Here is a 12535-nt window from a genome sequence, read left to right as displayed (position 1 = left end):
CTCCAGGTGACCTTCTGCAGAAGGCACTTCGATTTCCGCGGGGGAGCAGCGTGGCCTCCTAAGCCGGTACCCCGCCGCGTGCCGGGAGATGCACCACCCAGGAGGAGAACCCCGCGGCTCCGGCACGATGGTGTGCCCCGACACTGGCTTCCACTCAAGAGCTCTGCGACTGTCCTGACACCTGCCAACCCCGACCACCTCCTCCGGTCTGCAACTCCACCCCGCACCCAGGCGGCTGCTCCGGCTCCTCGGGTCTGTGTGCGCCGCCCGAGTGACTGCCCGCCTGGGAACGGGCGGCTCGCCCTGGCCGGAGGGGCCGGAAAAGGCCGAGCGGCCTGACCTCCCGTGGGGCTTTCCTTCCTTCCTCCGGGGCAGCGCAGCCTGCAGCCAACAGCTTGGCTACCGGCCGGGCCCGCAGGGGCGAGAAGCCCCTTACCTATCTTCACGACCGCATCCGCCAGGCACCGGTCCCACTTCCTGCCGAGCTCCGACTCCGACATGTTCCCCACCCGCGCCTCCAGCTTTCCTCTCGGCCGGCCCCCGCGCTCCGACCCCTTCAAGTCTCGCGAGAGCTGGAAACAAGTCCTAGGTCACGAAGGCCGGCGCAAACGTTCCAGATATCGCGAGATGATCCGCTGCTTCCATCCCTTCCGGTTTTTTTCAGTTGGTCGTCAAGGTGACGAGTTGCCTGGAAGCTCGAGGTGACCCTGACCTTGGGGCTACGCCTATGGGTTGCAAGGCTGACAGTTTCCTAGGCGTCACCCCGAGCCGTTTCCAGGCCTTTCCTCCGCACCAAAGTGCGACATTGGCCCTGGAAATCCCCCGGGCAAGAGAGGGCACAGACTTGATTTATTCGCTAATTCGCTAACGTACTCACCTTCACTTTCCCTACTCACTCTCTCATTCGTTCGCTGGTTTCTTGCATTGGAATTCCCGCCTGAACCACTAACACCGAAACTGCTCTGGGAAAGGTCACCTACCGCCAAATGAAATGGACGCTTTTCTGACCTCTGTACCGCATTCCACACAATTGTCCCTCCCTCTGATCCTCCCCGGCTCCTCCTCTATTCGTTTCACTCCCGGTAACGCTACTCTTTTCCTCTTCTCCCCATCTGCTGTTGTCTTTTGGTTTCCTCCAGGGCTGCCTTTTCTCTGCCCGCTGTTTAAGGAATGTTGGTTCGCAAGCTTACATCAATTCTCTTTTCACTCTACAGACTCCCTGAGTAATTGCAAACATTTCCAAATTGTATCTACAGGTAAAACGTCTACCTCAGGCCTCCTATCCACGTATATATTTACACACACACACACACACACACACACACACACACACACACACACGGTGCCTTCTGTATCTATGGGCTTTGCGTCCATGGATTTAACCAACCATGGACCAGAAATATTTTTAATCAAATAAAAAATAATACAAAATTTAAAATTCAGTGCAACTATTTACGTAGCATTTACATTGTATTAGGTATTATAAGTAATCTAGAGATGATTTAAAGTATATGGGAGCCAGCGCAGTGGCATGCACCTATAGTCCCAGCTACTTGGGAAGCTGAGATGGGAGGATTGCTTGGGACTAGGAGTTCGACTTCATCTCTTAAAAAAAAAAAATAAGTAATTTTTTAAAAGGGTATGTGAGCATATGTGTAGATCGTATGCAAATACTGTGCCATTTTATATATGGGACTTGAGCATCCTGCATTTTGGTAACTGCAAGACCCTGAAACCAAATGCCCACAGCTATCAAGAGAGATTGTATGTCCAGCCTACTGGCTAGTGTTATTGATTTTAGTCTTCTATCCTACCAACAAATATAAATCTGACCATGTTATGCCTCTGATTAGAAGCTGTCAATGAAGGCTGAGAGCAGTGGCTCACACCTGTAATCCCAACACTCTGGGAGGCTGAGGCGGGAGGATTGCTTGAGGCCAGTAGTTCAAGACCAGCCTAGGCAGCATAGTGAGACTCCTGTCTCTACAAAAAAAAATTTAAAAATTAGCCAGGCTAATGTGATGTACACCTTTAGTCCCAGTTACTTGGGAGGCTGAGGTGGGAGGATCACTTGAGCCTGGGAAGTGGAGGCTACATTGAGTCATGTTCTTGCCACTGCACTCCAGTCCGGGCATCAGAGTGAGAACCTATTGCAAAAAAAAAAAAAAAGAAAAAAAAAAAAAGCTGTCAGTGACTCCCATTCATACACCGGATCTATCCAAGCTTCAACACTGCACTGATTCTACGAAGCCTAGGCAGATAGAGCTTAGAGCTACCTTCCCCTTCTCATTGTCCCACTAGTCTGCCTATCTACATTGAATTCTCTACCTAGTACTGAAACATCTGGTTGTAGACGTTATCTGCTAGTAGAACTAGAAGTTGCCGCTTCGTCTTCATACTTCCAGTCAGAGCACAATGCCTTGAATAGTAGGGTCTTCTACAAAATATCTGTTGAACTGAATTGGATTTATTCACCTATTTATTTGTTTATTTATTTATTGAGACAGAGTCGTGCTCTGTCGCCCAGGCTGCAGTGCAGTGGCGCGATCTCGGCTCACTGCAACCTCCGCCTCCTGGGTTCAAGCAATTCTTCTGCCTCAGCCTCCCAAGTAGCTGGGATTACAGGCACCCACCACCACGCCTGGCTAACTTTTTGTATTTTTTTAGTAGAGATGGGGTTTTGCCATATTGGCCAGGCTGGTCTTGACTCCTGGCCTCAAGTGATGCGCCCACCTCGGCCTCCCAAAGTGCTGGGATTACAGGCATCGTTCACCTATTTATTATTTGCAACTTTGACAGCAAAATTCTGTTGTACCAGACCTTGCTATGACAGCCTCTTCCTTCAAGGTAACTTCTATGACCACCCTTCCCTTCTCCTAGTTCTCAATTTTTTTAAATTATTATTATTATTATTATTATTTTTTGAGACAAAGTCTTGCTCTGTCACCCAGGCTGGAGTGCAGTGGTGTGATCTCAGCTCACTGCAACCTCTACCTCCCAGGTTCAGCGATTCTCCTGTCTCAGCCACCTGAGTAGTTGGGATTACAGGCACGTGCCACCACCCCCAGCTAATTTTTGTATTTTTAGTAGAGATGGGGTTTCACTATGTTAGCCAAGCTGGTCTCGAACTCCTGACCTCAGGTAATCCACCCACCTCGGCCTCCCAAAGTGCTGGGATTACAAGCGTGAGCCATCGTGCCCAGCCTTATTATTCTTATTCTTTAAATTTTTCTTTGCTTTTCCTTTTTTATAGAGGTGAGGTTTTGCTGTGCTGCCCAGGCTGGTCTTGAACTCCTGGGCTCAAGCCATCTTCCCACTTTGTCCTCCCAGAGTGCTAGAATTATAGGCGTGAACCACCATGCCCGGCCCCTTCTCCTAATTCTCATCAGAGCCACTTATCAGATGATTTATGTTTTTAATGATTATTTATAATTTAAATAATTATTTGTGTGTCTTTTGGATTTTGACTGTGAGCAAATTGAGAATGGAGGCTGTGCCATTTCTGTATCCCTAATGCTTAGCAGAGGGCTTGGTATATATTGGATTCTCAATAAATGCTTGTCGAATGGACATAAAAATGAATAAATACATGAACAAATGATTTAATTAATCAGAAAGAGAAAAAGTCCCTGTTCTGGGGAAACTGTATAGTGTAACATTTGTGTTGAAAAAGAAAAGGAAAATAAACAACTAAAATACCTATGACATGGCTGGGTGCAGTGGCTCATTCTTGTAATCCACTTTGGGAGACCGAGGCAGGAGGATCACTTGAGCCCGGGAGGTCAAGGCTGTAGTGAACCGTGATGGTGCCACTGCACTCCAGCCTGTGCGACAGAGCGAGACCCTCTCTCTAAATAAATAATACCTACGGCGTGTCATAAATAGCTCCAGGCACTTTGCATAACTTCATTTATTCTCACAGCAGGTTGAGATTAGTATCTTCATTTTCACATTTGGAAACTGAGTCTCTGAGAAGTTAAACAACACAGAAGATGCACAAAGCTCCACATCGTCTAGATTTAAAACTGACAAAGGCATTTTTATTGGATTCAACAGAGTTGTAAACTCTTGCAAAAGGTAGAGAGCATAATACAAAAGCAATCGGAGGCAAATGCGATAGCATGAATCTGGAGCCAGGCTCTCTGGGCGCAGATCCCAGCTTTCCCATCTCCTAGCCTTCTTTCTATTGTCTCTCTTCCCACCATTCCTTCCCCAATACAATGTTCTGTTCACTGCTATATCCCTAGCCCTATAAGATTATCTCACACATAGTGTCTGCTTGATAAATATTTGTTGGTTGAATAAGATGAATGAAAACGGCGTTTTTGTTCTTCTTGAAGAGCAAAGATTAATACAAGTGGGGAAAAATATTTCTTTAAAAAAAACCAGCAACACACTCATTATAAACTTAGTTACATTCAAAATGATTAAAAATAGGTTTCTCATTGCTAGGGTTACAAACATGGAAAAGAGGAAAGCTAGAAAGAACTCTGTGCTGTTGGATTGGAATTGAAGGTGTCAGTATGACCTCATGATATTTAATATAATAAAGATAAGAAAGTACTCAGAGGATGATAGTGACATGTCAAAGTATTTCATTTATTTATGTTATTGAGAGACAAAATCTCATTCTGTGGCTCAGACTGGAGTGCAGTGACACTATCATAGATCACTGTAGCCTCGAACTCCTGGGCTCAAGCAATTCTCCCACCTCGGTCTCCCAAGTAGTTAGGATGACAGGCACGTACCACCTGGCCTGCTAAATTTTTTTTATTATAATTATTATTATTAGAGACAGAGTCTCTCGCTGTCACCAGGCTGGATTGCAGTGGCATGATCTTGCCCACTGCAAGCTCCACCTCTCAGGCTCAAGTGATCCTCCTACCTCAGCCTCCCAAGTACCTGGGACTACAGGTGCACACCATCACACCTGGCTAATTTTTGTATGTTGTGTAAAGATGGGGTTTCACCATATTGCCCAGGCTGGTCTCAAACTCCTGGGCTCAAGCAGTCTTCTCACCTCAGCCTTCCAAAGTGTTGAGGTTATAGGTGTGAGCTGCCGCGCCCAGCCCAAACTGATTTAGTAACTACAAACTGTCTAAAATAGTGCTTGGCTCCTAATTGGAATTCTGTAATTCATTATTATAGCACTGCTCTTAATTGTCTGGAACAGGTTTCACAAAGATAGTTTACATTTCAAATGAGTAAAGACAGACTCCTATAAAAGAAAGAGAGCCAACATCTTTTTACACTGTCTTGAAGAAAGATTAAAAACCAAAGACTGTCACTTAAATAGGCTAGACTTTAGCCTCAACTGGTTAATCAACTAAACATAAACTCTTTGTTTAGTCTACTAGGTTGTAAATTCAGCTTCCTTAACATCGCAGATTAGAATGTTCTATACCACGGCACCTGCATAAATAAAGGCTTTTAGATGCCAGTGATTTTCTTCATGGTTTTTCTTCAATTGAAAACTAATTTCTTAGGCTGGGTGCAGTGGCTCATGCCTGTAATCTGAGCACTTTGGGAGGCCAAGGTGGGAGGATCACTTGAGCCCAGGAGTTCAAGACCAACCTGGGCAACATAAGGAAACCCTGTCTCTATAAATAATAAAAACATATAGCTGAGTGTGGTGGTGCACACCTGGAGTACCAGCTAGATGGGAGACTGAAGCAGGAGGATCACTTGAGCCCAGGAGGTCAAGGTTGTAGTGAGCTGTGATCATGCCATAGCATTCCAGCCTGGGTGACAGAGCAAGACCCTGTCAAACAAAAAAAAAAGAAAGAAAAGGAAAAAACCCTAATTTCTTTCTTAAAGAAGAGTCACATTTTTTTGTTGTTGTTGTATTTCATATCTTCTTTTTGCAAGAGGGGACCTATATCATTTTGTCCCTTCAGGAATGTGTTCAGAGTCAAAAATCTACTACGCAGCTGCTTTGTTTGGTTCCAAAGCCCAGGGACCCCCTTCCCTTTTTAATGTATGTGTATGTATGAAATATTCCAAGCATTCAGAAAAGTGTTAGGAACATGGCCAGGTGCGGTGGCCCAAGCCTGTAATCCCAACACTTTGGGAGGCCAAAGTTGGAGGATCTCTTGAGTCCAGGAGTTCGAGACCAGCCTGAACAACATAGTGAGACCTTGTCTCTACAAAAAAAATCAAAAAGTGAAGCGGGAGGATAGCTTGGAGGTGGGAGGATACCTTGAACCAGGAGGTTGAGGGGCAATAAGCCGTGATCACATCACAGCACTCCTGCCTGGGTGACAGAGTGAGACCCTGCCTCAAAAAATAATAATTAATTAATTAATTAATTAAAAATTAGTCGGATGTGGTGATGGGAGGCTGAGTTCATAGGATTGCTTGAGTAAAGGAGTTCAAGGTTGCAATGAGCCATGATCACGCCACTGCACTTCAGCCTGAGCAACAGAGCTTGACCCTATCTCAAAAGAAAAGAGCTGGCCGGGCGCGGTGGCTCCCGCCTGTAATCCCAGCACTTTGGGAGGCCGAGGCAGGCGGATCACAAGGTCAGGAGATCGAGACCATGGTGAAACCCCGTCTCTACTAAAAATACAAAAAATTAGCCGGGCGCGGTGGCGGGCGCCTGTAGTCCCAGCTACTCAGGAGGCTGAGGCAGGAGAATGGCGTAAACCCAGGAGGCGGAGCTTGCAGTGAGCCGAGATCGCGCCACTGCACTCCAGCCTGGGCGACAGAGCGAGACTCCGTCTCAAAAAAAAAAAAAAAAAAAAAAAAAAAAGAAAAGAGCTGAAAACATAAATACAGCTTAACAAATTGTTGTAAAATGAACATTACTAGCACCCCAGAAGCCCCTTCTCTGCACATCCTTCACCAGATCCAAACTGCTCCCCCCTTGCCAAGGGAGGATAGCATGACCACTATCTCGACTTTTTTTTTGCCCAGACAGAGTATCACTTTGTTGCCCAGGTTGGAGTGCAGTGGTGCAATCAAGGCTTACTGTAGCCTCGAAGCCTCCTGCCTCCAACTCCCAAGTAGCTGGGGCTACAGGCATGTGCTAGCATGCCTGGCTAATTTTTTGCTTTTTACTTTTTGTAGAGACAGGGACTTGCTATACTGCCCAGGCTGGTCATGAACTCCTGGGCTCAAGTGATCCTCCCATCTCAACCTCCCAAAGTGCTGGTATTATAGAAGTAAGCCACAGCACCTGGTATATCTTGACTTTCATGTTATTCATTTCCTTGTTTTTCTCTAAGTGTTACTACCTGGTTATATATCCTTTAAAAATGTAGTTTAATTTTGCCTAATTTTGAACTTTGCTTTACTGGAATCATACAGTCTATATGTTATGGTATTCAGCTTCTTTTCCTCATTAGTATCCATGCTTTTGTATGTAATTATAGTTCGTTCTTTTTCATTGCTATATCATATTCCATTATATTCTGTCCATGATGTATTTAGTCTACTGTCCATGGATATTTGAGTTGTTTCTAGCTTGAGGCTTTTTTTTTTTTTTTTTTTTTTTTGAGTCTCAGTCTCCCTCTGTCGCCCAGGCTGGAGTGTAGTGGCGTGACCTCGGCTCACTACAACCTCCACCTCCCAGGTTCAAGCGATTCTCCTGCCTCAGCCTCCTGAGAAGCGGGGACTACAGGCGCCTACCACCATGCCCAGCTAATTTTTGTATTTTTAGTAGAGACGGGATTCAGCTATGTTAGCCAGGCTGGTCTCAAATTCCTGACCTCAAGTGATCCGCCAGCCTTGGCCTCCCAAAGTGCTGGGACTGCAGAGGTGAGCCACTGTGCCTGGTCCCAGCTTGAGACTATTGCCAACAAGTCTTCTCATTCTTCTGTGAATATCCCGATACACATTGGGATTTATATATATATACAGACAGGGTCTCATTCTGTTACCCAGGCTGCAGTGCAGTGGCATAGTAGGCTTACTACAGCCTCGACCCCTCAGGCTCAGGCAATCCTCCTACCTCAGCCTCCTGAGTAGCTGGAACCACAGGTGGTGCATGCCACCATCCCTGGCTAATTTTTGTATTTTTTTGTGGATACATGGTTTTGCTATGTTGCCCAGGCCGGGCTTGAATTCCTGGGCTCATGGGATTCACCATTCTCAGCCTCCTAAAGTGCTGGGATTACAGGTGTGAGCCACCATGCCCAGCTCAATTGGCATATATTTTTATAGAATATGTGAGTCAGGAGGGCAATACGGTATGCATACTTCAGCTTCACTTGGTACTGCCAAACTTTATCCCAAAGTGATTGTACCAATTTACATTGTCCCCAGCAGCATAGGACCATTCCCTTTACTCCATGTCCTCACCAACAGTTGGGTTGTAATGATACTTTAGTATTGTTGCCAGTCTGGTAGGTGTATAGTACTATCTCACTGGGGTAGTGCTTGCTCCTTCCTGTGAGTGAGCTACTAGTCATGTCCTCTGAATATATAATGTAGCAGGACTGGGGGATTCCAATCAAATCAAAGGGGCCCTGAAAGAGAAGGGAAATTGACAAAGACATTTTGCTAAAGTAATGCCTTGCCAACTTGAGGAAGGTATGCTGGGTTAAATAGTGTCCCCCCAAATTTATGTCCTTCCTAGAGCCTCACAATGTGGCCTCATTTGGAAATAGGGTTGTTGAAAATGTAATTAGTTGGCCGGGTGTGATGGCTTATGCCTGTAATTCCAGCACTTTGAGAGGCCAAGGCGGGCGGATCACCTGAGGTCAGGAGTTTGAGACCAGCCTGGCCAATATGGCGAAACCCCGTCTCTACTAAAAACACAAAAAAGTAGCCGGGCGTGGTGGTGCACACCTGTAATCCCAGCTACTTGGGAGGCTGAGGCAGGAGAATGGCTTGAACCTGGGAGGCAGAGGTTGCAGTGAGCCAATATCCTGCCATTGCATCCCAGCTTGGGCAACAAGAGCGAAACTCCATCTCAAAAAAACAAACAAAAACAAAACAGAAACAGAAGCACTGTCATTGCCCTCAGAGTTCTGTTACAACTTACTCTTCTTGAATGCCGAAGGCTTGCACCGGCAGGCCGGGGACCTCTTGACCAAATTGATGTTGCTTATAATCCCAGCTACTAGGGAGGCTGAGGCAGAAGAATCCAGGAGGCAGAGGTTGTAGTGAGCCGAGATTGCACCACTGCACTCTATCCTGGACAACAAAAGTAAAGCTCTGTGTCAAAAAAAAAAAAAAAAAAAAAAAAAGTCATTAGTTAAAATTAGGCCAGGCGCTGTGGCTCACTCACACCTATAACAGTTTGGCAGGCCAAAGTGAGAGGATCACTCGACTCCAGGAGTTTGAGACCAGCCTGGGCAATATAGTGAGACCTTGTTTGTACAAAACATTTAAAAAATTAGCCAGGTATGGTGGTGCATGCCTATAGTCCCAGCTTCTTGGGAAGCTGAGGTGGGAGGATCACTTGAGCCCAGGAGGCAGAGGTTGCAGTGAGCTAAGATCACACCACTACTACTGCACTCCAGCCTGGCAACAGTGAGACCCTGTCTCAAGAAAAAAAAAAAAAAAAAAAAAAAAGGTTAGCTCATACTGGAGTGACATGCACACTAAACCAAAAAGACTGGTGTCCCTATAAGAAAAGAAGAAGAGACACAGAAACAGACACAGAGAAGATGGCCCTGTGACAACACAGGCAGACAATTTGGCTTATGTGGCTATAAGCCAAGGAAGACCACGAATCACCAGCAAGCACCAGGCGCCAGGAGAAAGGCATGGAACAGATGCTCTCTCTGAGTCCCCCTAAAGGAATCAGTCCTGCTGACACCTTGACTTTGGCCTTCCAGCCTTCGGAACTGAGAAACACTATAATTCTGTTGTTTCAAAGCCACCCAGTTTGTGATCCTTTGTTATGACATCATGAGAGAACTAATACAGCAGGGAGCACACTGGATTAGAGATCATGAGAGCTGTACCCCAGTCTCTACTCTGCTGTTAACTGCTGGTTCTACACATGTAGCCACGCCTGTCTTGTTAGGTGGGCCTTTCTGTGGACTCACCTCTTTAGATTATTATTATTTTTTTATTTTTTTTTTAGTCAGAGTCTCACTCTGTTGCCAAGGCTGGAGTGCAGTGACATGATCTTGGCTCACTGCAACCTCCACTTTCCAGGCTCAAGCAATTTTCCCACCTTAGCCTCCTGAGTACCTGGGATTATAGGCATAAGCCACCATCACACCCGACTTTTTTTTTTTTTTTTTTTTTTTTGGTAGAGACCAGATTTTCTCATGTTGCCCAGGCCAGACTCAAGTGATACCCCTGCCTCAGTCTTCCAAAGTGCTGGAGTTATAGGCATGAGCCACCAAGCCCAGCCTCTTCAGATTCCTGTATGCACCGCATAATGACGTTTCTGTCATCTGCAATCTAATGATGGTCCCATAAGTTTATAATACTGTATTTTTACTGTACTTTTCTATGTTTATATATGTTTATGCCCAAGCATGGTGGCTCATGCCTGTAATCCCAGCACTTTGGGAGGCCAAGGCGAGTGGATCACCTGAGGTCAGGAGTTCGAGACCAGCCTGGTCAACATGGTGAAAATCCGTCTTTACTAAAAATACAAAAATTAGCCAGTTGTGGTGGTGCATGCCTATAATCCCAGCTATTCAGGAGGCTGAGGCAGGAGAATCACTTGAATCCAGGAGGTGGAGGTTGCAGTGAGTAGAGATGGTGCCATTGCATTCCAGCCTGGGTGACAGGCTGGACAAACAAACTGTATTTATACTGTACTTTTTCTGTGTTTAGATATGTTTAGGTACACTCTTACTATTGTGCTACAATTGCCTGCAGTATTCAGTACAGTAACATGCTGTACTGGTTTGTAGCCTAGGCGCAATAGGCTCTGCCATGGTGTAGGTGTATAGTAGGCTCTACCATGAATTACACTCCATGATGTTTGCATGACGACAAGGTCCCCTAACAGTGCGTTTCTCAGCACGTATCCCTGTGTTTAAGTGACTCATGACTGTGCTTGCTGCCTCCCCTTGGACCTTCCAGCCTAAGGCTGGGAAGGGCTCCCACTGTTACTAACTCTAGGGTACTGCATCATTCCTCATTGCTTGTAAATAGCCTTTTATTAAACTCTCAACCATTTTTCCCCTTTATTTATCTTTTTTTTTGAGATGGAGTCTTACTTCATCACCCAGGCTGAAGTGCAGTGGCACAGTCTTGGCTCACTGCAACCTCCACCTCCCAAGTTCAAGTGATTCTCCTGCCTCAGCCTCCCGAGTAGCTGGGACAGCAGGTGCACGCCACCAAGCCTGGCTAATTTTTTTTGAATTTTTAGTAGAGACAGGGTTTCACCTTGTTGGCCAGGCTGGTCTTAAACTCCTGACCTCAGTTGATCTTCCTGCCTTGGCCTCCCAAAGTGCTGGGATTACAGGTGTGAGCCACCGCACCCGGCCTACCTCTCTCTCTCTCTCTCTCTCTCTCTCTCTCTACTGAGACAGGGTCTCACTTTATTGACCCAGATTGGAGTGCAGTGGTGCAGTCTTGGCTCACTGCAGCCTCAACCTCCCTGGCTCAAGTGATCCTCCCACTTCAGCCTTCCAAGTAGCTAGGACCACAGGTGCAAGCCACCACCCCAGGCTAATTTTTTTATTTTTATTTTTTGTAGAGACTGAGTCTCCCTATGTTGCCCAGACTGGTCTCGAATTCCTGGACTCAAGTGATCATCCTGCCTTGGCCTCCCAAAGTGCCAGGATTACAAGTGTGAGCCACTGTGCCCTGCCTCTCCTCCCTTTCCTTTGCATTTTTAAATATTTATTAATTTATGTATTTATGTTTATTCTCCCATGCCCTTCAGGAATGAATACTTCCCAGTTTGAATGTGCCACCTGTTTCCTGCCAGGACCCTGACTGCTACATCTATGAGAGGTCCTTTCCCTGCCCCATTCCCTCCCTAGCCCCACTCCCCTCTGTTTCCTTCATGTTGCATACCACAATTTCCAATTATCTCCTCTATTTGTTACTTCTCCCACACCCGCTGTTTCTCCCACTAGACTGTAAGCTCCACGAGGGCAGGGACTTCATCAGTTCTGTTACTAGTATATTCCTAGTTCCTTGCAGTATCTGGTACATTGTAGGCATTTGATCAATATTTCTTGAATGAATGAATTGGGAGCAGGAATTCTTTATTTTTTACATCTTTAGTATTAGCCATGGTAGGTATTCAGTGGCGCTTAACTGATGTAGTTTTTTGGTTTGTTTGTTTGTTTGTTTTTTGAGACAGTCTTGCTCTGTCACCCAGGCTAGAGTATAGTGGTGTGATCTCGGCTCACTGCAACCTCTGCCTCCCAAGTTCAAGTGATTCTCCTGCCTCAGCCTCCCAAGTAGCTGAGATTACAGGCACACACCACCACACCCAGCTAATTTTTGTATTTTTAATAGAGACAGGGTTTCACCATGTTGGTCAGGCTGGTCTTGAACTCCTGACCTCAAGTGATCCACCCATCTTGGCCTCCCAAAGTGTTGGGATTACAGGCATGAGCCATTGTGCCCAGCTTCAACTGATGTTCTATGTTCTCACATGGCCCTA

At 46.0% G+C, this 12535-nt stretch overlaps 2 protein-coding genes across 25 annotated transcripts in view; both read right to left on the bottom strand.

The window, feature by feature from the left end:
* The window catches only part of MICOS10 (mitochondrial contact site and cristae organizing system subunit 10), a 447625-nt gene that overhangs the window by 30250 nt on the left and 404840 nt on the right, over nucleotides 1–12535 (bottom strand). For 10 of the 21 annotated variants that reach the window (XM_050793785.1, XM_050793791.1, XM_050793759.1 and 7 more), the window contains exon 2: nucleotides 437–549. In XM_050793785.1, coding sequence (XP_050649742.1) covers nucleotides 437–500 — 64 coding nt within the window. In that variant the 5' untranslated portion in view covers nucleotides 501–549. Of the gene's footprint in view, nucleotides 1–436; nucleotides 573–12535 lie in introns of those variants that run through there. The other 11 variants (XM_050793816.1, XM_050793881.1, XM_050793807.1 and 8 more) reach the window with 2 other exon arrangements.
* Nucleotides 1–12535, bottom strand: part of NBL1 (NBL1, DAN family BMP antagonist) — a 282591-nt gene that overhangs the window by 63117 nt on the left and 206939 nt on the right. The gene's annotated exons all lie outside the window — the stretch shown is intronic.

This window comes from Macaca thibetana, chromosome 1 (genome assembly GCF_024542745.1).
Source record: "Macaca thibetana thibetana isolate TM-01 chromosome 1, ASM2454274v1, whole genome shotgun sequence".
In the NCBI taxonomy this organism is placed as follows: Eukaryota; Metazoa; Chordata; class Mammalia; order Primates; family Cercopithecidae; genus Macaca; species Macaca thibetana.
This window is presented reverse-complemented; position numbering and strand designations above follow the sequence as displayed.